At 53.5% G+C, this 24,428-nt stretch overlaps 1 protein-coding gene across 1 annotated transcript in view; it reads left to right on the top strand.

The window, feature by feature from the left end:
* The window catches only part of LOC119093334 (astacin-like metalloprotease toxin 3), an 11,783-nt gene extending 2,775 nt beyond the window's left edge, over positions 1-9,008 (top strand). The window contains exons 3-5 of the mRNA XM_037216282.1: positions 8,406-8,569; positions 8,614-8,725; positions 8,901-9,008. Coding sequence (XP_037072177.1) covers positions 8,406-8,569; positions 8,614-8,725; positions 8,901-9,008 — 384 coding nt within the window. The remainder of the gene's footprint in view (positions 1-8,405; positions 8,570-8,613; positions 8,726-8,900) is intronic.
* Positions 9,009-24,428: the final 15,420 nt, after the last annotated feature.

Here is a 24,428-nt window from a genome sequence, read left to right as displayed (position 1 = left end):
AATGTCTGTCAGGACCTCCAGTGTGGACCGATGGGCTTCCACCACATCTCAGCTGAGGGCCTGCTAAGCCGAAATGTAGTCTCTGTGCCAATTGTTGAACCATCTGCGAGGATTTCAATGCATATTTTTGTTGTTCAAAGATTAGACTGGGCGTATATTTTACCTTGATAATGTTGAGAATGTCCTCTGAACAGATTAACAGTTCAAGCAACACAACAGCATGAGGCTTTACCTTTGCTCTTCCGGTTCGCCACTAGATTCCAGCGCCAGTTCGCGGTGCTGTAAATGCCAGTTCGCTCGTATTATCAGTTTCAAAACGCACAGGTGAAATGCCCGTCAGAACCACCTTCTAGGCGCACAGGTAGTCTACACAGTTCACAGGTACTTCTTTCCGATGCGTCATTATTTCCGTCCGATTGTCGGCCGCCGCCTGGTAGGCGCCGGGGACCGACGTCGCGCGGCTCGCGGACACTGCAACGCAACGCCAGGACACTGCAACGCCAGGCGTCTGTATTTGTTGTTTCTGAGATTCGCGAGCGCGCGTGATCAAAACCATGGTACATAATCTATTTTCCCTAATCGATTCTGACTGGAGGCTCAATATTTCCAGACAAACATAGGTTGGTCATGTTAATACTAATACGTGGACCCACTTCGATGTAATCAACGTTCACGGGTCCATCAATATCTCCACACACCCCAGAAAATTCTGACAAAGCCTCTGAGTCCTATCGGCTTAGAGAGAGTTCTGACAAAGCCTCTGAGTCCTATCGGCTTAGAGCGAGTTCACGTCATATAGTAAGTTAACATCACCGACAAGTTATTTCATGCAGCCATTCAACATCCCTTCCCTCCAGCTATCATGATTTAAAACTAAAAACAGAACTGCATTTTCTCGTAGCTGATCTAGCTTCTGTTCCAATAAAAGGAGCTACGAATGCAAACATAATGCAGCAAATCATGCCCGTCTTGGACCAAGTGGGCCAAATCTAGTGATAGATGTTCTTGGGAGGGGGGGGGGGGGGGCTTTTACCACCAGGGGGCGCTTTGTCAACCCTGTGCCTCCTCCCTGACCAGGGCTATGAGATCGCCCCTGTTCTAAGCCGCAAAGAAGCGATCCGCAGTGCTGTATGGCAAAAATCTAAATGGAAAGATATGTGTGTGAACTTAGGAGGCGCAACGTGAGTGGTAGGTTACGGGTACACTTAACAAGTCTGCTTAGCAAGTGTCATGGAAAAAATGATCATGCGACCGTTTCGAAATCACTTTCTAAAAGTCAAAAACAATTTAATGCTAATCATTTCGAGAGTAACAGAGCCACGATCAAATGATATCGAATGGATAAACAATCAGAGATGCAGGCAGCCACCGGGGGTCGGCTCTGACGCCGCCGACCACTGTTTTGCGCCAGAGACGATTTGTTTGTCACAGTCGGCAACGTGTCTCTTTAGTAACGGTTGTGTATCAAACATACAGTCCAGTGACGACACCGGCGGTTCAATGCATAAATATATTTTCATATTTGTGTTAAATCGGTGATAAGTCAGCAATTTTGTTTCAATGGAGTGACAAAGCATGAGACTTTGGTTGTCCTTGGAATCCAAGCGTGGCTGTGGCCCTCGTCGGAAACATCATCTGAATGCGACCTAATCGGGTGACCATCAGTTGGGACAGCGATTACTGTCTTTATTTGGCACCAAAACCGGTCAAGAACGTGATGGTTCATGCATATGTGTCGCTGATATGATACATGTATGCGTTCTTCTGTGCATGCTATGCATGCCATTATTTGGTATATATGTTTCCACGCATGTCGTCTCGCCGGCCGTCGTCGACTGACGGGTATCCTGCATTTTTTTTCATTTTTAGATCTTAAGGTGAACTTGAATATGCAAGGGGACTGCAGGGCAGTCTTCCTGACGCCAGAAATTGTCCACACAAAACTGTTTTCACTAAACGGGGCTCACTACGTGGAGCTCACTAGGTCTACGGAGGTCCAACGAATCACTCATGTTGAACGTCGCGAGCTGTCTTCATAGTACACAATCGAATCGTACGTCTTAGCTTGCAAAAGCCTGGGAAGTTAACTATACGTAGTTCGTCATCGTTGTCGAGAAATTAATAATAAAGTTTAAATATTTTCTACGTTACCCGCTTCAGGGATTGGGTTGCAACCCAGTGAGAAGGAAACTTTGATTAAACGACGATAGACGTCACATTTGCTGCATGACGGCTATATTCAGCCTGTTTTACACCACAAAGACCCTTGGCCCCGCCACCCTTCTCCTACCAATCTTTGTGGAGGGAAGGCGGGTACTGGGCATACCAGGTGCTAAAGTCAGGTGGGTGGCAGGCGAGATGAGAAGCCTTCAAACCACTGAAAATATTGGAATGACGCGTTCTACGTTTCTCCAGGGAGGATATATGGCGTTCACTTGTTTTTCTGAAAACGCGCGTTTAATATTTTTAAAGGACATCTGTAGCTTTGCATGCAATCTTAAGTAATTCATCTGATCCCTGAGTCACATCTCCTTGAGAATATCGGGGGTTTCAATCATACTTGCGACTTCTTTATGCCTGTCTTGCCACGCATCGTCAAAAGTCCCAGGTTAAAATTTGAAGATGTTGCCTCCTACCCAAGCACACAAAGTAACATCCTTCGAGCCTATCAGATGCTTCCCTGTCAGGTCAGATCGCGCGTCCGTCGCTGACCTTTCGAATTCAGATTTTTTACGCCCCTATTAAGCCTGTAAATGGCTCATCGCATTACTGAGCGAGCCACGAACCACGCCAGCTTTGGCGCAGTGCGCCGCATTGCGAGAGAGCATGCCCATGATCTTATTCATGATCGTTTAATGCGTTCAATACAGCCTCATCTCGCAATAGCGGGTGAGCTCCGACAGACTCCTTCTGCTCCGGCGAGGTTATAAAGCTCAACACGTGCATCTGCGCCAAGCCGATGTCGCTAAAAACACTTTCAAGGCCTTGGTTCTCCTGCAAAAGATAAACCAAGTTCTAGGCCGTGTGATGACCGTCTGATTGACTGCCTGTATTGAGGAGATGTCAAAACTCGCCTTAGCCGGAGAGGTCGCGGTGATAACAGCGCGCATGCCCAATACAAGGGCCATCGGAATACCATCGCAGCCATCGGAAGTCAAATAAAAAGTATGCCGGTGCCGCTCAGCCTGTCAGGTTTCCATTTCTTAGGCGGCATACCACTCACATTCACCTTGCGACGATTGAATGCAGTCATGTTTCCACGCAATGACGAAAACAGCCACGTCTGGCGTTCGTTCCAGACGCCGGCGGCTGGATGCCGGCCCGGACGAGCTGCCCTTCCGCTACTGCGGCAACCTCCTCTGCCATAGCCTGACGCCGGCGCTGCCGTTCGCGGCCGCGCTGCGCACCTGCGCGCGCGCCGGCGGCCGGCTGGCCACCGTCTACAGCCAGGCGCACAACGACCAGCTGTACGGCATGCTGACGCGTTCGGCGTACATCGGGGCGGTGGCGCGGCAGCGCATGGTACGCCACCCCCGCGGCGAACCGGCCGGCCCGGGAGTCATCTGGGCCTGGCTGAGTGGCGAGCCGGCGCACTTCACCAACATGCTGCCCAGCGAGACGCCTGGCTTCTACCGGCAGCCGGACGGCGGTGGGTTCGAGGCTTGTGTGGAGCTGATGCGACACCGGGTGCTGCACGACGACCCCGGCAACGGCAAGTGGGGCGACACCGACTGCCGAATTTCCAAGCCGGCCATCTGCACGCGGATGGTGCACGTGTTCGCGCGAGCAGCCGTCCAAGACCCCACAACAGCGGCCTTCAAATGCGCCGTTCAACTTCACCGCCAGTCACTCTCCACGAGCAACGTGTCCCGCCGGGTTCCGGCGGGCCAGCGTGGGCCGCGTGGGCGACGCGGCCGGCCGGCAGCGCTCGGCGTGGCCTTAGCGAGCAGCAGCCGGCCCGCAATCTGACGGCGGCGCTGCGGGCGTGCCAGGCCGCTGGACGCGGCGGCAACGGTGTGGCGGCCGGCGCGGCAGGGGGGACGAGCGCCGCTGGGCGGTCGCTCCCGGCGGCGGCCAAACGCCGGTCTTCTGTGGGCGGGCGCCAGCCGCCGCAAACGCGCAGCTCCAGTGGCGCTGGCAGGAGGATGAGACACCAGTGCCGCGCGCCGCCTGGACGGCCGGCGAGCCGCGCGACGAGACGCTGCTCGACTGCGCCGTGTTCGACGCGGCGCGCCGCGGCCTGGTGGCGGCGCCGTGCGCGTGCTGCTGCCGTCCGTCTGTGAGACACCGGTGCGCGGCTGTCGCATCCAGTACGCCGCCGACGTCGCTGGCACCGGCTGCCGCCTCGACTGGGACGGCTGTGGCACTGACAGCTTCAACGGTAGGCCGAGGCGAGGTCCGCCCTGCCAGGCGCCGTTGTGTCCGGTCCTCTGCCCTGCCGGCACGACGCAGCTCGGCCTCGCCTGCTGGCACGTACACGAGCACGAGATGACCTACGCGGAGGCATGGACGTTACTGTCAGAGCAAGGGCATGATAGCCGCCGCGGTGCTCAACCGCGAGGAAAACGCATTTGTGCATCGGCAGGCGGCGCGGCTCGGTCGGCCTTTCTGGGTGGTGGTGCTTCGCGGGCGGTTCACCAACTTCCACCGCTACGGGGCATACGGGCTTCCGGACGAACCCAACGAGTCTCCGAACGCCTGCGCCATCGTCTGGTTCGATGGCGAGTGGATGGATGTCGGGTGCGACCAACGTTTCCCCTGTCATCTGCAAGCGCCCCATTCGCAGGAAACATTGTGCGGCTGCTGTAGAGTCTGCAAAGTCTTCCGACTGAACTGCCACTAGTAGAGCCGTCAAAATGTGCGAACCTCGGCACGCGATATTCATTATCAGCTATGATTCCACATTCAGGCCAGTGCTCGTTTTTTATCTAGACGATGATAATCACGCTGGGCTATTTATCGATTTTGATGTGCATACCAATCTTTATTACGTCTGCGTTAGACTATCAAGATGTAACATAACGGAAGCTTAAGATAACAATATGATTAGCACTTAGCTTCACAACTCCTGAGACGTTCACCGCTCTTTACGCAACGTTTAAGTAGTTGATACCCGGGGCTCTTGCTCCCTGATGGGTGCTTGTCATCGACTTTTCGTCGATTGCATAAAACCGCTTTTACGCCATATATGGTATGCGGTGGTGACAGTTTGAAATAAACCTGGTGTTTCAGACATCAGAATGTTTGTCATATTTCTCCCATCACTTACTGACGCGAGGATCTGGCACCAAATATCCGCGTGCTTGGCCTCAGAAGATCAGGAATGACAAATAAGCTACCTCTAAAATCGTTTAACGTTAATGGATTTGAGCCTGTTTTACTTTACTCACTTTATTTTATGGAAAACAACAGGACAAATTCATAGTCGAGATGCACCTGAGCAATACCTGATCAATCTTAGCAGCACACCCGCGACTTGGTGATTGTTTCCTGTTGAACACAAACCCATGGCGGTCAGAATGTGGAATACTTTACGAAGTTGTTTGACAGTAATGCTTATTCACCAAGGCCTAGGTGACATCATCAGTCTGCAAAACCAAGCAGACTACATGAAGGAATACCAGCCTCCAATGTCTGCCACAGGTACGTCGGAAATCTCGTGCTGTCGGGTTGGCCAGTGAGCCTAATCAGTGAGTCTGGGCGTGGAGTAGCTGAGCGAAGCATGCATGCTAGTAGCAAAACGTGCGTAAAACTGATTCGGTACGATAATTAGGGATGGAAAGGACACGGAGTCATCGTAGGCCAGTGATACCACAAGCTTCTTTCACAATTTGATTTCCCGCATGCTACAGTGGCGATACGAGCAGGGATTTTTCAAGGTGTTTCGGCACGAATCGCGGGCCACTCGAGGCAAATATACCTTCCACAGGTGTTTGGCTATACCCGTCCGATGTTTGACCAAAATAAATGCTAACGGTCTATTACAGCAAGACTGATCACATTTAGGTGGCATGTAATGCACGTGAAGTCCCACAAGAGTATCTAGGAACAATAAGGAGAGTTTGGCTGCTTGTTTGTCCACATAACTTGCGTGAAACGATTTATGGAAAATATTGTATCGCAATCGCATCGTATTCTGAACGTTCGCAATGACATGACGGTAACACAAATCGTGTACATAAATCGCAAAATTGTATGTGCGCGGGCGATGCCAGGTAGGTAGAGTGGTGGAGCCGTAACGGGTTGTCTTTGGTTGTAATCTTGAGTTGACGGCTTTTAATCTTGAGTTCACGTTGAGCAGCACAGATATGGTTTCCTTCTTGGCTGAGAGCTGGCACCAGGTACATCGATGATCTAATGTCTCACATACGCATCTAGATATGGATATGAGCAAGGATCATGCCAGGCAATATGCATGAGAGGCGACTGATTCGATACCAACGTTTCAGGCTGTTGCAGTGTCTGTGCTTTGCCTGGTCTGCCTATTTCCCAACAGCATCATGTATGCATCCAACAAAACAAAGCAGGGATGGAGCACAAAAAGAGGGGGACACGCAGTGCGTCTTTGCAGGTCCATAGGATCCACTGGCACAAAATGCTTGGTCAAGAGGACTTCAGCTATATAAAAAATCCCATTACTCTCTTTAGAGCTCCTACATACATTGCTGGCAAAAGCAAGCCGGTCTTTTTGTTCTAGGAATCTTTCTCCGTAAACAATTTAATTACTTAAATTACTTCTAACAATAAAATTACTTCTTCCGTAAACAATTTAATCAACGATTTAAACCCTCCCTGCGTCAAATGAATGAGACCGAAAAAAACTTCCTCGTGTCTTATCCTTCGCCTGCTTAAATCTGCCAACAGCACATCAAAGCCGGTTATTTTGTCATGAGAAAATCGGACCCAATTCAGTATGTGTAATCGCCTCCAGGAAACGTAAGCAGCTTAGACATAAAAGTGCAAGATTACGTAACGTCTATTCATTCATGCATGCTCCTTTTTTCCTCACTAGTCTGTAGCCGACTATAAGCAGTGTGCAATGCTCCACCTGGGCACATTTTTAATTTATCTGAATGTAGTCCGACTATAGTGATCGGATACATTTCTAGAACGAGAGCCCGCATTAAGCAGATTTTGCTGTGTGAACCCTGGCATCATACCTTGAAGTCCCAGCTTAGCTGCGGAATTTTGCGGCGAAAGTTGTATACAATATTGCCGTCATACTCGGGACGGTCTACCCAGGCTCTGTTTTTATCTGGCCTGGAGCGACCGCCGCTCCACAAGCCGCAGGCCATCCCAGACAGAGGCAAATAACCAGCACGTGATGCAGTAACAATCAACAACGTGCTGGCTTCATTGTGTATCAAACATGCCATCTAGATCCGTTAAGCACGTGGCTTTACAAGATTTGTTTTATCCTACTTTTTTCTTCTTTGAGCTAACCATTCAACACGTTTTGGAGACTTCTACACGGCTTGGTGGTCAGCGGTCATTAGGTGATTATGGGATCAAATGATGTCACTACTTAAAGACTTCAAGCGAATCGTTTAATACGATATTTTTGCAACCAAGAATTTTCAGCGTCCAAATCTCCGACTATAATCCGCGCATCAGCAATGTTCATAACAGTATCCTTAAAATCGTATTAAATGCAAGCACGGTACTCATCGATACAACGCAGAGCACATCCATCATCAGATGGACAGACAGTAGCCCAACAATGCATTCCTCCCGCGCCCCATACACAAAGCCACCCTGACATCTCATGCTCCACAGACCTGCTAATGCTCAACCTGTGGAGGCCAATCGGCAGCAAGCTGCACGAGGGCGACATGCTGCTGTCATCGGCGCAGAAGAAGCGGTACTCGCTGCAGCCGGACACATCCTCCTCGGCACCGCTTGTCGCCAACCCGTGGCCGAGCAACACGGTCAAGTACAAGATCGGCACACCGGGTCCGAGCAAGGAGCTGGTGGAGCACGCCATGGCGCGCTGGTCAGGCGGCACCTGCGTCAAGTTTAAGGAGGACAAGTCCGGCACACTGGAAATCAAGTACGGAGAGGGCTGCTACGCCCAGCTGGGCTATACGGGCTCCCATCAAGTGCTGGTGCTGGCGAAGGACTGTGAGAGCGAACCGGTGTTGGTCCACCTGCTGGGGCACGTGTTGGGCCTGCCGCACGCGCACTCTCGACCCGACCGTGACAAGTATCTGTACGTGCGCGCGCACAACGGCCTCGTCGACGACTTCATGTACCTCAACACCAAGGACTACGCTGCGTGCCCGTTCAACTACCAGTCCATCATGATGTACGACACGTACGGGCTGTCGCGCAGCGGCGAGGCCGTCTTCCTCTCGTCCTTCCAGACGGACAAGGGGCTCATGATGTCCAGCGGCATCGGCATCCAGGACGCGTTTGTGCCGGACGCTGATCTGGCGTTCGCCAAGCACGTGCTCGGCTGCAAGCAAGGGCAAGGCGTCGTGCGCGGCACCACACCGGAGCCGGAGCCCTGCGATGTGGACGTGACCACGGACAACAGCCGTTTCCAGAAGAAACGCGCTCAGCTTCAACCGCATGGATCGCAGTCGGCCGAACAACTGCGTCTGGCGCGTCGAGTACCACCGGCAAGGAGAAGTGCGTGCGCGTCGGCTTCCTCATCCTCTTCGAGATGACACCCGACCCGGAGCGCCTGCTCTTCCTCTTCTCCACCGGCTGCCGCTATTTCCAGGTGGGAGGTCTTCGACCCCGTGTTCGAGGCGAGTCACTTCTACTGCGGCGCCCGACTTTGTGCGTAAGCCGGACAAGGCGTTCATGTCGGGTGGAGTGCACCCCGTGCGCGGCACAGCAAGGCGCTGTACGCCTTCGCGCGGTTCCGCGCCACCACCGGCCCGGTCACCTGGCAGTACAAGGAGGCTACCGGTGACCTCGGCAAGACGGGCAAGGTATACGCCTTCACCATGGAGGACGTGTACTGCTCGGACAAGATTTCGCCCGTCGCGCCGTGCTTCTAGCGCCGCGGTAGAGGCGGCATGTGGGAGGGAAGCGGCCGCCGTGCCGGGGCTTGAGCCCTGATTGGGCATCTCCCGCGTCGCCTGCGGCCCACCGGCGACGGAAAACGCCTTCTTCGAAAAAATGCATGAATCCTGCCTTGACGAAATTATCGGTCTCACTGGATAGCCCTCCGTGATCCTCAAAAGCTAATATAGGTATGCATGTCCGTATATATTTCATCTTATATATGTCCGTGGTTAAAGTTCCAACTGAGCAGAACGTGTCGCGCACATATTTGGTATCAGCCTGCTCAATTCACAACCCAAAAATTTGGTATGCCTGAGTCCCGCGCGGGGTAGATATCAGGACTAAATTATCCGCAATATCAGAACAAGGGCTGAAGCTTATAGAAGATGTCACTCTCGTTAAAATGCCCTAGCATGTCGGAACAGCTTTGAAAAGCCGCATTTTGAATGTGGGAAGCGAATACGCCTTAGTGGTACTTTAGTATGGCAGGTATTTATGGTAGATTGAGGATGGAGAGATTCCCCGAAGTGATAACACCGAGGGCGAGATGAAAACTTTGAAACAGTTTTTTAGCGGTTCGGGTTCGTTGGACATGAATGTGTCTAGTGTATATTTTCAACACTCGATTTTCCCAGCCGGATCCATAACATAAATATATTTGCTATCACAGTCGCGGTAAATGTCAATCCCACTAAAAATATGAAGAGCCTATAAGTCTCACGCATGTCAATAATCCTCCTCCCAGGATTCTGATGCAGGCCGCGCAACGCTGCGCTGAACTCGCAGCCGCACCGCACACAATGCATCAAATAGTGTCAACTTGCGGTAATTAGTTGGAGCACTCAATATGCGGTGGTACTTCGAATGAGCAATGCTCCTGTCCATTCTAACGCCACTTGACCCGTCCACTGTTGACCGATCGGACAGTGACGGCGGCTTTCCCAAGCAGTCCGGCACGTCACGGACGGCCAGTAGGCTGGGCCACACCCCGAGGTAAATCCGACCCATTGTACTAGAATGCCGGTATAAAAGAGACTTCAATCCCACAGAGACACACTATATCTGCAGAGCTCGCTTCAGCAGCATGATTTCTGCCAAGGTGAGCAGATCAAATAAAGGGCTTAGGTGTGCTGACTGTTTTTGCCTGGTTTGGTGAGCAGCTGTTTGATGGGATCGTGATACTGTGATCGTGTGAGTCTTTTCAGTCCGATAGACGAGTGTGTGAAAATTTCGATTTGTTCAATACAAACATCACCGTGCCGGCCTCCGTTAAATGTGGATAGCCGGCTGAGAAAGGATAGCTCTGTGTTGGTCACAAGACTGCAGGTGTTAAACATCGAGTCCGGACACAGACCCGTGTCTTCAGCACACAGATCAGTGTCTTCAAGACACGGAGCGTCCTTCTCTGGACACAGATCCGTGTCATCCGGACATCGTGGTGGCAGCGATGGACTTCTGGGTGACTACAACGCGCCCATTGTGTCCTCAGGCTTTAGCACACCCAGTGTGTCATCAGGTTACAACGCTCCCAGTGTTTCATCAGGGTATAGTGCGCCTAGCATGTCCTCTGCATGCAATGCTCCCAGTGTTGCGTTAGGGTATGGTGCACCTGGCGTGTCTTCTGGATATAAGGCTCCGAGTGTTTCGTCTCAATATGGTGCGCCTGGCGCACCCTCTGGGCATTGTGCTCCCAATGTTGCGTCAGGGTATGGTGTGCCTAGCGTGTCCTCTGGATATAGTGCTCCCAGTATTTCCTCTGGGTATGGTGCGCCTCCGGTGTCCTCTGCATATAATGCTCCCAGTGTTTCATCCGGTTATGACGATTATAGTGCGTCATCTGGCTATAACACGCCGAGCGTGTCCTCCGTCTTCAGCGTCCCTACTTATAGTATCGTCTGGCTATAGCGCCCCCAGTGTTTCCCCGTTCTATAGCACCCCTAGTGTGCCTTCTGGTTATGGCGAGCCCAGCGTATCCACGAGCTACGGTGCTGGAAGTGTGTCAACTGTAGGCTCTTCTGGCAGGGTCAGTACGTCAGTTTCGTCGTATGGTGCTCCCTCATCTGCAGGCTATAGCGGCTTGTGTTTTTGATCACTGAAGCTTGTAGTAATTGCTGTGATTATGCTGTGCACTTGCCCCACGCGTCAAAAACCCACCGCAAAAACCGCAATATATGTCATCAGCTGATAACTCTCGGCTGATGGCAGACACAGCCGTGAGAAAACGTATCCGGGATTGTCAAGTTAAGCATTCTGCCGTGGTGAGAGCACGGTATCCTTGTCAAGAACAAATCAACGGTGGCCAAGATTTTAAGTGTATCATCTCAAATTTCCACTGGAGCTTGTTAGTTGTTATGAATTCCAAAAGCTTAAAATAATCCCCCTTCTTGTCATTGCACATTCCGAACAACGCTAACTTCTCGCTGCCACTTATCAGTGCCAGTGCAATGTTTCTGGGTCAGGATACCATTTAGTGGCCATTGGCACCTTAATTTTTGCTTAAAGGGTGTTGTCCACAATTTTATGCGGGTGCATTATTTTCCAATGTGGAATATTCTCTCTAATGTGCGGTCCTGACATTTCTCAAGGCAAGGGTTTCAAGAAACGCATAGCATCGTCACTTTGTCGCACCTTGTTCGCGGCAATAAATGGTTGGTTGTCAGCCGTTCTGATAAACATGCGTCAGGTGGTTATCAACCCAAATACTTGATACGTGATGTTTTTATCAGCACTGCTGTTGTAATTTCAACATTTGTTGGCTCGCCCACTGCTGACCGATTGGATGGGGGTTGCTTTCTCGAGCGCCCCACCACGTCACGAACCGCCAATAAGCTGGACCACACCCCGAGGTAAATCCAACCCATTATACTGAACTACTGGTATAAAAGCGACCTCAGATCCCATAGAGACACATTACCTCTGCAGAGCTGGCTTCAGCAGCATGATTCTGGCCAAGGTGAGTTGATCACAAAAGAGGGCTTATGTTTGCTGACTGGTTTTCCCTCGTTTGTTCAGCTACCGCTTGTTTGGATGCTTTTTGTTGTCGTGTAGTCTTTTATTGAGTCCGATAGTTGCTCAGGTGTAAATTGAGTTTTTTTTTTGCAATAGAAACATCACAGCACCAGCCTTCCATTAAGTAACGATAGCCGGCTGAACCAGAATAACACTTTGTTGTTCACAGGACTGCATATGTTAAACATCATGCCTTACAAGTATGTGTGGGGCACTACTCAAGAATCAAAATTGCTATCATAGTTGGAAGCTTACTACGTTTTTTTTGCAAACTATTCGTGGGTGTGGACACAAACGTGAATGTGATTAACAACATACGCATAATGCTCAGTATCTTCACGAACCATGTCGATTTCGCAGATCATCGCGACGTTGGCTTCTGCTGGCCGGACTCTGACTAATGATAGCGGTCACGGGACAGGACACAGGTCCGTGCCTCTCGTAGACAGATCGCGGTCTTCCAGACACGGAGCCTCCTTCTCTGGCATACGCAGCATACAAGAGAATGCCAAAAGGCATGCTTGAGAATATTTGAAAGCTCAGTCTACTTGCACGGAGACGTTCGGGAACATAACGACGCGGCGAATAAACCTGGTGTGTCAGACAGAAAGAGGAGAAAAGTTGAAGGAAACACACATCTGGTCAGTGGGTTTATGCGCTTTTTTCAAAGCACGCTAGAAAACGTCTTGCAGGTGGCAGCAGTGTGCGCGTGATTCGTGGCTCCATGTTAGATGCAAAGTGGAGTGCTTTCCGTTTGAGTGTCAGTAATATCGATGGCAAAGCATGGGCAAATTTTGCTCACGGCATGCTCGTACGCTTTCACCATGGAGGACGTGTACTTTTCGGACAGGATCTCGCCCGCGGCACTATGCCCCCTAGCGCCGCTGTGGAAGCGGCGTGTCGGAGGGGAGTAGCCGCAGGGTCGAGGATTGAGCTACGGTCGGGGGCATCTCACGTCCGCAGCGGCACACTGGCAACGAAAAACGTTATTTTCGAAAAATACAAGAGGTCGCCTTTGGATGAAGTTCTCGGTGGTGTTAGGGAGCGTGCTGGATGCTTTTGGAACCAAGTTAGGTATGTTGTCATCAGCTTATACTTGCCAAAGTTAGAGTTCTTACTGAGAAGGACGTGCCTCACTTTTGGCACAGGTGTGCTGTCATGCTATGAAATTACTGTTTTCTCCTGCTCCTGCCAGGCTACAATGTGTAGTACCTTCATGGTACGCATCCGGTTACATCCGTACACAGCGGATGCACGTTATTGCAGACATTCCGTAAAAGGCCTGGGCATGCCAAAGCATTTTTGAAATGGAGGGGTAAGAATAGGTGACGTGGTGCTTTAGTATGGCAGCGTTTTAGTCCCCAGCGTTACAACAGATGGTGGTGCACCAAGGCTACCAGATATGCTTCCTTTGTTCGGCTTCGTTAGGCCCAGTTTGATTTTGAAGATAAATATGCACTTTCTTAAAAACGTCCAAAGTTTTCTGATGGCCATGTCATCTTCCAGCTGGTTTTTAACAAGCGGTTTTGTGGCAAAGTTTCCGGAACAAGTTTTTAGTCGAAAGTAACAGTGCTCACTCAAAGGAAATATGGCAGACAAGTTCTACGCGTAGTGGTGAGGAAATTCCAAACAAAAGAATTACGAATATGCCTTGCTCTGAAGGAAAACTGAGCCATGAAGGATGGACTTGAGTAAACTGGCAATGCGATCCGAATTGGATACCGCGGATCTAGATCCGTATCGTACTGTTTCATCTTTATCTGAGCAGCTAAGCTGTACTTCCGGCCTTTTACATACCAGGCCCCAAGGGGGGGGGGGGGGGGCCCGGCCCCTCCCTATTTACGTGCCTGACCAGGCATGTGGTTAGAAAGGATCATGCGACTCCCTGGCCAACGTGACATTTGGACCCCCTGGTTCGACTGGGCAGCAGATGAAAAGTTATTGATCTGCACGAGCCGTAGATGGAGGCATCAAATATACTTAAAAGCCGACGATTCTAAATGAGCTATGTTCCTCACGCAAGACCCAGTCTAATGGTCATCCCGTACATAATAGCTTACGCGTCGTTTTAAAAGAAGGCTAAGCGCAAAGCAGTGCACGCCATACCACACCGCGCCGAAAACCAAGTAAATAGTGCGCAACGGATCACAGAAGGGCGCTGCACGCGAAGCAGGCTGCATGCAGCCATGATACCCCTGCCGCCGCCGAACCCGCCGCGTCATCAGTCAGGTGACGCACGTCCACCATGGACCATATGGCGTGACAGGTGTGGCCGCGGGTACACCAGTTTTCCTCGAAATTTGCGTGCCTGTAGCTATCGCACTGAAAGATGATTTAACTGGCAGCTTTGTCACAAGTTTCCAGATTTTTTGTCCGCCGATGTCGCTGACTAATCCCCTGGAATCGGGCGCTGGTATTTTGAGACAGCCTGATCCAGCGGCCTAGCGCGGCGCGTTCGTAACTAGACTTGTGATACAGAGGCGCCGCGCAAGACAGGCGACCGGCCAGTATTCGATTCCTCGAATACTGGCCGGCCACGTGCAACACTGGCCCAGACGCGTGCAATACTGGCCGACCACGTGTAACACTGGCCCAGACACGTGTAAATTCGTGTAAACACATGCTGATCTCGGGCGAAGTAGCGCCTCGCCTGGCTTGCGAGGCACGCCCCTCCGGCAGCGCCTGTTCTGGGCTGGGCTAGACTGCGCCTACCTCACAGGCAGCCAGCCCCCCCCCCCCCCCCCCCCGCTGGTAGCAAGTAGCTGGCAAACGTCTCCGACACCGCCGGCGTGGTCGTACCCGGAACCGGCCGAGGACATCGGTCATCCCGTTCTCAGCGAGCGCCGTCCGAGCGGCGCGCAGGGCCGGGCGCAGGCCGCGTGTGCCGCGTGGCAGTTTGCCGGGAAACGTAGCGAAGGGCGGCTACGCAGGCAACTGACAACAGCGGCGAACAAAAGCGGCGCACATCCTGTCACAGAAATCGGAGTGGTCACTCCTTGGCCTTGCAGCACTACAACACAGATATCAGCCTTTCAATGAAATTCTTTGTATTTAACTTCATAATTTTGTAGTTCACTACATACGCGTGGTACTTAGCACAATGCGCGCGAGTACTACACAATTTCTAATGTTTCGCGCATTTCATGAACACCACTATATGGCGCAGATGAAGCATAACTCCGATGGCAATGACAGCCGTGTTGTACCAAAAAGGCCGATGTTTTGAACAATGTACGTAAGCACAATGGCATGCGTTTGAGTTCACCTTACCACGACACATGGCAGGTACGGTACACGGCGCTCGTCGTCGACAGACCCCTGTAGCCAGCGTGAGGCACGGGTGGTGCTTCAGGCACAGGTGGCGCTTCTTCACGGACGCTTGACCAAAACGAGCCTGCGTGTTGTGCACCAGCGCAGGAGGATGAGAGGTCTTAGCAGGTGATAAGCTAGATAAACATATGGCGAGGAAACAGGCACTAGTTTGTACTGCTTGACACTTTGTACACGTTTGTCATCGTGCAAACTAGCCCGCGGAGGCACGCAGCCCGCTAACTTATTTAAAACTAGGTGGCATCATTACGCCGTACGGTATCGTCCAGACTCGGTAAATCGGCCTGCCCGTGCCAACAGAACGTGGATTGGGAGCCTCATGTCGCCTGCTGAGATCTAAAACACGGACACCCTGTCCACATGCCAGCGCGACCAACAACATACGGGAGGCAACGACCGAGTCAGTCGCCACCTCCCCTGCTTACGATAAAACGGCGCGACTGTGGGAGCAAGCAGAGACGCGCGGCTCTGTACCGGCCTCGTTTCGTGCAGCAAGCGACTACGCTAAAATAGAACCTGCGGACAGCGGCCGCCAACTAGTCTATAGCTTGATAGACCCACATATTCAGGCCGCGACGCAACGCCCGACAGCGTCGCCCACCCAAGTCAATACTAAATCAGGTGAACATCTCCCCGGCGGGAGATTACGCTACGCCTCCCCCCCCCCCCCGTCCCATCCCCCGCGCGGCTCTTTGTGATCAGAGCACGCCCGATCTGCGATCTCAAGCCTGCAATCTCACACCTGTCATCTAAAGCCTGCCATCTCAAGCCTGTAATCTCACCTGCAATCTCACACCAGCAATCTCACACCTCTCTCCGGCTCCAACGGCGGGCCCACAGACCCACGGCGAGCCATCTGGACATATGCACGCCGCCTCGCCCCGCCAAGACCGGCCTGAGGGGCAGGGCCCAGCTGATCCGCCCAGCTGCCCCGGCGCGCTCGCCTCCATGCCAGGCTCCATCTGCGGCCTAGCCCACAGTGTTACCGAGCCAGTTGGCCAGCTGCTCGGCTCGGCGATCGGAGCTCTCCGGCGGGGAACAGCTCATGCATCTTCTCCCCCAGCTGCGCCTGCAGCTGCTGCAGCTGCTCCCAGAGCTGCTCCGACGGCGGAAGCCGGTCGCCAGCCATCCAGACGCCGGCGAGCACAGCTGCCGCCACGAGCAGCAGGATCAGGAGCGTCCTGAAAACGCATGACGCTCAGGTCCAGTGCGAGGGACGGCCGACGGCGTGTGACGGGCGCACCAGCGGCGCGTCAGGCCGAATGGGCTGCGTGAAGCGCATCAGACGCACTGTAGCACTGGCCGTCTAGTTCCAGCCGCAGGGGCTTCACTTGCCGCACTTCGCTGTTGCAGTTTGAAAAAAATTCACAAGAGACTAGTTTAGAATTGTGATACAAACTGCACCAATCCCGTATCAGAACACAGAGCATGACGTGGCATCTGAACGCCTTATTTCCCCTCACACAGCCATGATGCGCAAGTTTGCCTCCAATACGGCGTTCGAAGTCGCAACAAGTAGCTTATTTTGTTTAAAGCAGATTTTGATTAATGCAACACTACACGAATGCTGCAGATTTGCTATTCAGTACACATTGCGGTCATTTTACTATCCATTCACTGTCTCCAGCTCCATGTAATCTAATGTGCACCTGTGAGCCTTTTCGACGGCTCAGTGCTACTAGCCAGCTGGACCAACGCACTGCCAAACAGCACCTTTCGAACGCACAGCACGGCACCCAGCGCCATCTACACTGCTCGTGCAGCCATCTACACAGCGCCGCTGCGTCGGCTTCCGCTAGGTCCTACTTCAGTGTGTGAACCAGCGCCCACTCACCAGAGCATGGCGTGCAGCCAGCCTCCAGCAGGTTCCTTCTGGGCGTGGATCGGCGCTCGCGCCCTCGGCCGCTCGGAGGGTGCGCTTTTTGCGTTGTTTAGTCCGGAGCGGCCGTCCTGTGGCGAGAACAGCTCCGCCGCCAGCTTGGCTTCTGGACCGGAGCGACGGAGGACAGCGTCAGTATGTGGAGCCGCGACGGTCCGCCCGGTGCCGTGACGGGGACGGCGTCGGTACCGCGGCCAGCGCACGAGATAGGGTGCATTCCGGACGCTAGTGTCACCCGCGCCCATCCGGCAAATAGTGTCATTCAGATATTCAGTAAACACGCGCAGTTGAAGATCATACCGGTTGACGCGTTACGATCCAAACTTGACGTGCATCAAACCGTTTTGAGAGGGGGTGAGGCCTCCACCTCTTTCATGAACCCCTTCCCACCAGAACCCAACCCACCTTGTCCCTGCGCCTGCCCCCCCCCCCCCCCAAACCTCATCAAACCAACCCACCAGCATCACTTACTCCTGGCGCGTGTGACGGGCGCCTCATCGTCAGCCAAAACCCGCCGGCGCACCAGCGGCGAGTCCCCGCCTGCGTCGGGCGTCCCGCGTCGGCGGCCCGCGGCGCGCGCCGCACTGCCGCGCGCGCCGCCGCGTCCGGCGCACGGTCCAGCACGCGGCGCAGCGCCGACTCGGGCGCGCGGCGCGCTGCCGAGCGCGCCGCCAGCTGACTGGGCGGTGTGTGGCCATCGGTGGGGCGGCGCCAGCGGCCAGCCGGCGACGTCCAAGACAAGCCAGTGTCCGGCTCATCAGCGACGGAACGCGCGGGCTGGCTTCGTGAGAAAGTTGGCGGCGGGGCTTGGCGGACGGCTTCGGAGCGCTTGGCGGCGGCGCGGCCGGAGCATGCACTGGCTGCCGCGGCGACGCCGTCGGCGCACGCGCTGGCTCTGACGGCGGCGTGGCCTGGGCACGCACCGGCTCCAGTTCCGGTGCGACTGGCGCAACGCACCGGCTCCGGCTCCGGTGCGACTGGCGCACGCATCGGCTCCGGCTCCGGCGCGACTGGAGCACGCACCGGCGCTGGCTTCGGCGCGACTGGAGCACGCACCGGCTCTGGCTCTGGTGCGACTAGATCATGCACCGGTTTCGGCGGCGGCACGGCCTGGTCGCGTCTCGCTGCGGAGTAGCGACATGTACGCCTTGTTAAGCGCGGCGGAGGCGCTTGCGGCGCCGCGGGGTGCCCTCAGCGACGGCGAGGTGGCGGCGGCCGCCGGGGGCGCGGCATCGGCGACGCTCGCACCGCGCCGGATCGACGACCGGGGCAGCGACCAGCGGCGTGCGACCGGGCGCGCGAGGCGTAACGCCTGCCGACTCAGGGATGGCAACGGCCGTCGGCCCGCGGCGTTCTGCTGTTCGTCGCCTTGTCAGCAGGGGCGGCGGTCGCCCCAGCCGGAGTCGCCGCGGGCCGGCTCGTCGACCAGACTCCTGCGGGCCGTCCGAGGGCTGGGCCGCCCGCCGCCGCCCGCGAGCCGCTGCCCCCGCCACCGACCGTGACTTTTGTCATGGGCGGCAGAGGAGTCCGCTGCGCGGTGTCCGCTTCGGCGACGAGGCGGAAGGCGAGCGCGACTCGACGGCCGTCCTGCTCCGCTTCTCCGAGCGCGGCCGGCCGCGTAGGCGCTTTAACGGCGAGGCGGACGGCGAGCGCGACTCGGCATTTGCCCTACTCCTCGCATCGGAAACGCGGCCGGCCGCGTGCACGCTTCGCAGGCGTTGGCGTAATGTAGGCCTTTCCGGCGAGGCGTCGCGACGCCCGGCGGACGGCGAGTAGTCGCTGTCGCTTGCTGTCGCTGCTGTCGCTGTCCACGTCAGGTGCCTTGCGCCTCCTGCCGGCTCCAGCGACCGAGGCGGCCACGCTGCGCCGTGCCCGCGTGGCGCGCCCGCGTCCGCCCGGCGACGGCATCGCCCCCGAGACTGGGCGCCCCGGCGACTTCTTTACGGACGCGCGCGGCGGGCTCCTAGCTGGCGGACGCACTCTTCTCGGTGCTGGCCGGGGAGTTTTTTCACCTTCTTCGAGAATCTCTTGAGGACGCCCGGTGTTCGGAGCACTACCATCGGCTCAGTGAGAATGTCATCCAGAAGCAGCTTCTTGGAGCCCACGAAACTATCCGGAAACGCAAAGTCGATGATTGTGTTGTCGGCGTCCCGCAACGTACGCACGTGCACGCCCTTGGAGAACGTCGGTGAGCGGACCTTTGCTCCCTTCTTCGGCGAGTGGTTCTCCTCCGTTTTCTTAGGCGTCAGCGCCGATTTCCTCGCAGGTGGTACCGGCACCGAGGACTGCACCTTCCGCTTGCCACCAGCCGATTTGGGCCCGAAGCGGCCGCTCTTCACACTGGAGGCAGAGGGGGAGCGTGTGGCCGCCTTGCGCACGGCTGGCGGCGACGCCGGCTTGCGGCCGGCGCGACCGCTCTTCACACTGGAAGCTGACGCCGCGGGCGAGGATGAGGCCGGCTTGCGAGCCGCGCGCGGCCCCTTGGCGGCGGCGCGCGGCGCTCTGGCAGCGGCGGCGACGGGCTCGGGCATGATGCTGAGGCGGCGACTGCGGCGCAGCGGCGGCGGCGGCGGCGCGTCGCCGGCGCGGAAGTCGCGGTGACGGCCGGATGGGACGAACGACTCGCGGCGCGCCACCATGCCCGCCGCCGCGTCGTCGCAGGAAAGCGAGTACCCTTGCAGACGCGCGGAGACGCTGCGCCACAGGCGGCCGACGGTGCCCTCTGTAACAGCCCGTCACGGACGTCAGCGGCCGTGCGACGACCGGACCAACTCATCACGGCACTGCGGAGCGTAGGAAGCGCCATTGCTATTGGGAAGGCCCTTGGGGCGGAGCAGCCAATCAAGAATGGGCACGTCTTTGTCTTAAAAAGCAACGGCTGTGGGCGGGGTAGGCATTTCACGTTAAAAAAACATGCAATTATCTGCCACACCATATCCCAATTTGAAACGTTTCAACGTGAACAGCATCCTTAACTAGTACCAGTAAATATCACTGATCAGGATGGGTATGCAAAACGTGAAGCATTGCCACAAGTACATGTTGTCTTTGTTGTAGCGACAAATCTGGATTGTCAAATTCATGTTGGCACTCACACCAGAACATATGTCCTTTCCAATGTTTCATGGCAAATCAAGATCATGGGGCAGCACACTTTACATAATCACGAAAATATACCAACACCCACCATTTTCGATCATAAATAGATCACTAATTCTAAGAATGCTTTATCTTCATCATCATGGTAAAGCATAGAGCACCTGACAAATAGTATGCATCACACAACCTATGCACATGAGGATTAATGACCTGGATTTATGCGCACGACCAGTGTGCAAGATGAAGAAACGCTACCGCCCGATGCGTCCGCATCGTTCGAAGCCCCGCAGCTGGCTGGAGGATCAACCGTCAAGGAAACGGCCTGAGCACGACCCCACTGCTGGTGCAACCACACAGAGACGGAGACAGACTGGGAGAGAGGAACGGCTGGATGGGCCCCGGCGGTGGGCCTGGGGAACGGCAAAGGATACAGACGGCGATGGTGGTGAGGGTCTGGTGGATGAGGCGCGGCCGCTCGGCGCCGCCCAGCACCAGCCGACACGCCATGCGCACTTCCGCCGCCAGAGCAGCCGTCTGACCGCCGCTGCCGGCAGTCCAGTCACAGCCGACAGTGCCATCAACAGCGACAATGCAGTGGGTTGTGCCCACGCTCACATCCGCACGCGTATGACCACCGCTGTTCTTTATACACCCTGCTTAAAAGCTGGCTCGGAATGTCGGCTTCTGATAATGCATACTGGGATTCAATGGCGCGAGACAAGCATTAATACCATCACACCTTTATTATGAAAGTGTGTGCATGGGAGGTATGGTCACAAATCTGTAAACAAAATCCTGCCATATTTACTGTACGTTTGGAATAAAATCTTATTCAGCTACCTTTCTATACTGTCCATGATAAGTTTTCTTTTTTCATCAGTGTCATAAATGCTTGAGTCCAGAAGTGTAGTGACCATCAAGCAATCACAGCTTTGAGGATTGTATGCCCGGAACAACACCGAACATACATCCAGGAGGGATCTTGGCAAAGGTGGCATCGAAACACGACGAGGGCGCGGATCGATGGACCTGAAAAGGGCAAGTATGGCTTCAGATGAAGCCTCAACAAAGTTAAAACCTTCAATCCCTGCACCCCAACATGCGTGCAGCTAAAGAAAAGTTTGGAAAAACTGGCAAAGGACAACATCATCACTATCTGACGTGCATGCCCAACCTGTAACAACAGTTAGTTACATTCATGTGATGAGCATTTATCAGTGCTTTATATTGTGACCTAGACTGCCAACACAAAAATGTGACTAGTGATCATAAATTGGAGGGTTGTTCTTCAATGAGCCATGGCCCATGTGAGCTATGGTCTGAGTAACTACTGTCCCATGAACTTTTGCCACAAACCTGCCCAACTTGAGACAATTTTTGGGTTACCTGAAACTGGGAGGGTAGGCATGCCTGGACTTTATCAGGCTAGAAAAGGCTATGTTAGCATAGTTAGATTAGGTTTGGTAAGAAAGGGCAAGGCCTGGATAGCATACAATGTAATGGGATAGGAAATGATAGGATAGGATAGGATATAGTAGGATAGGATAGGATAGGATAGAATAGGATAGGATAGGATAGGGAAGGATAGATAGCAGAAAAGGATAGATAGATAGGATAGAATGGGATAGGATGGGATAGGATAGGATAGGACAGGACAGGATAGGATAGGATAGGACAGGACAGGACAGGACAGGACAGGACAGGACAGGACAGGACGGACGGGACGGGACGGGACGGGACGGGACGGGACGGGGGGACGGGACGGACGGGACGGGACGGGACGGGACGGGACGGGACGGGACGGGACGGGACGGGACGGGACGGGACGGGACGGGACGGGACGGGACGGGACGGGACGGGACGGGACGGGACGGGACGGGACGGGACGGGACGGGACGGGACGGGACGGGACGACGGGACGGGACGGGACGGGACGGGACGGGACGGGACGGGACGGGACGGGACGGGACGGGACGGGACGGGACGGGACGGGACGGGACGGGACGGGACGGGACGGGACGGGACGGGACGGGATCGGACAGGACAGGACAGGACAGGACAGGACAGGACAGGACAGGACAGGACAGGACAGGACAGGAAAGGATAGGATAGCACATGACAGCATAAGATAGCATAGCATATCATAACATAGGATAATATAGGATTGGATACAAAAGGATCAGATAGGATATATGATCAAATATGACATAAGATGGCACACAGTGCCAGGCCAGGCCAGGCCAGGCCAGGCCAGGCTTGGCAGGCTTGGCTTGGCTTGGCTTGGCTTGGCTTGGCTTGGCTTGGCTAGGCTAGGCTAGGCTAGGCTAGGCTTAGCTAGGTTAACCTATAACCTGGGATAGGTGTAGGTGTAGGTGTAGGTGTAGGTGTAGGTGAAGGTGTAAGGTGAACGTGTAGGTGTAGGTGCAGGTGTAGGTGCAGGTGCAAATGTGGGTGAAGATGGTGTATGTATTGGTGCAAATGTGACTTCAGTAAATCATATATCATTAAATACATATCCATAACTACATGTCATATATCACATGATAAGGATATATCACAAACATCATAATAAATATACTTTATCATGCTGCATTCATTTATGTCTTGATTAGCAATGTGTAAGATACATATTATCATATTTTGCTACATTACATGCATATATGATATCACACTATCACATTCTTCAGTGAAACATTGATAAATTTCTAAGCCTTCCTTCCTAATGCTATGCATCCATCACTGCTATCTCCAATTGATCATCTACAAGTTTGTTTTGTATTGCTTTTCACATGCACCTTGCATCCTTAGCTACCAACATTTTAATTGTCATGTTGCATCATCAAGACCGGGTGCTGAGCACTGCACCATGTTTACCTTTCTCCAACAAATTCTACCAATGATGTGGAATTGCATGATCAGAATGTAAGGCTCAGGGCACAGTGCTCACATAGTAAGCACTGTTCAGCATGGATTCTGATCCCAGAAATTAATCTATTCAAAAGGTTTTGATATAATTTATGATAGACTGGTGCAATTTGACAGGATTTGCATATTTTATTACCATGATTGTTTTGCCTTCACCTATAGCAGATTGTGTCCTATGCAACATTGGTGTACTGAACATCATGCTTGTGTGTGTATCAAAATCAGGCCAACCCAACCTGCGCTTAATTTCTAAATTATGCTGGTGTGAAACAGTGTTTTCTGGGAAGGGCTGCTTGAAATCACTTTGGTGGCAACATAATTATTTAAAACATCAGCTTTGCTTGCAATGCAATTGGTGGGGAATGTGCACCAAACTATCTGGTGGAATTTCCAGTATATATGCACTGAAATTGTTGTTGTAATGTCCTGCTATAAGAGACTTGTTCTGTGTTATATGTATTCTTCATTTTGGCCAAGAAGCAAAGCCTCTTATCAGAATCAAAGACAAAAGAAAACTGAATCACCAGTTCCCAACATGCTGATGTTATAAGATGGTATGCAAAAATAGAGTAAGTTCCAATAGAAAAAAATTACTTTATCTTTAAAGATTTGATCTGGATCATTTTAATAGATTGATTTCTGGGATCAGAGCTCACACCAAGCAGTGTGTGTTGTGTGAGCCTCGACCCCCACCATCTGACAGCACCATCCCAGGCAGGGGCAGAACTTAGTGGCAAAAATGTAATGTGCTGCAATGCTCAGCACAGGCTGTCCTGCCCTCTGACATCAACTAACCCTCAGTGTGACCACTGCCACCAGCCCCAGAATATAACTCAAGGAAAAATGGTAAGCACCTAAAGCACTCGGAGCCAACCACCACCAGAGTGGATTGGAAGGCAGGTGTGCTAACCAACTGAGCCAAAGGGCAAACACTGGCTTTAACCCCAGGAAAATATGTAACCCAGCAGTGAAGCTGGGATGATCAGGTTACCTAGCATTTTCAACTGGCAATACTCTTTTCAATATGTTTGTTTTTATTCAGGTTACATGGTCAATTCAACCATAAAAACATGGTCTTCGCAATGTAATTTATCTGAATCATACTTAACACTGAAACTTCATACTTCATAATTGTCCCAAATACCACTGCATAACCAGAACTTTCATGGTA

The sequence above is a fragment of the Pollicipes pollicipes genome, unplaced genomic scaffold (genome assembly GCF_011947565.3).
Source record: "Pollicipes pollicipes isolate AB1234 unplaced genomic scaffold, Ppol_2.1 Scaffold_4002;HRSCAF=4701_pilon_pilon_pilon, whole genome shotgun sequence".
Classification (NCBI taxonomy): domain Eukaryota; kingdom Metazoa; phylum Arthropoda; class Thecostraca; order Pollicipedomorpha; family Pollicipedidae; genus Pollicipes; species Pollicipes pollicipes.
The sequence above is the reverse complement of the archived record's forward strand: the minus strand, read 5'-3'. Positions and strand labels throughout refer to the sequence as shown.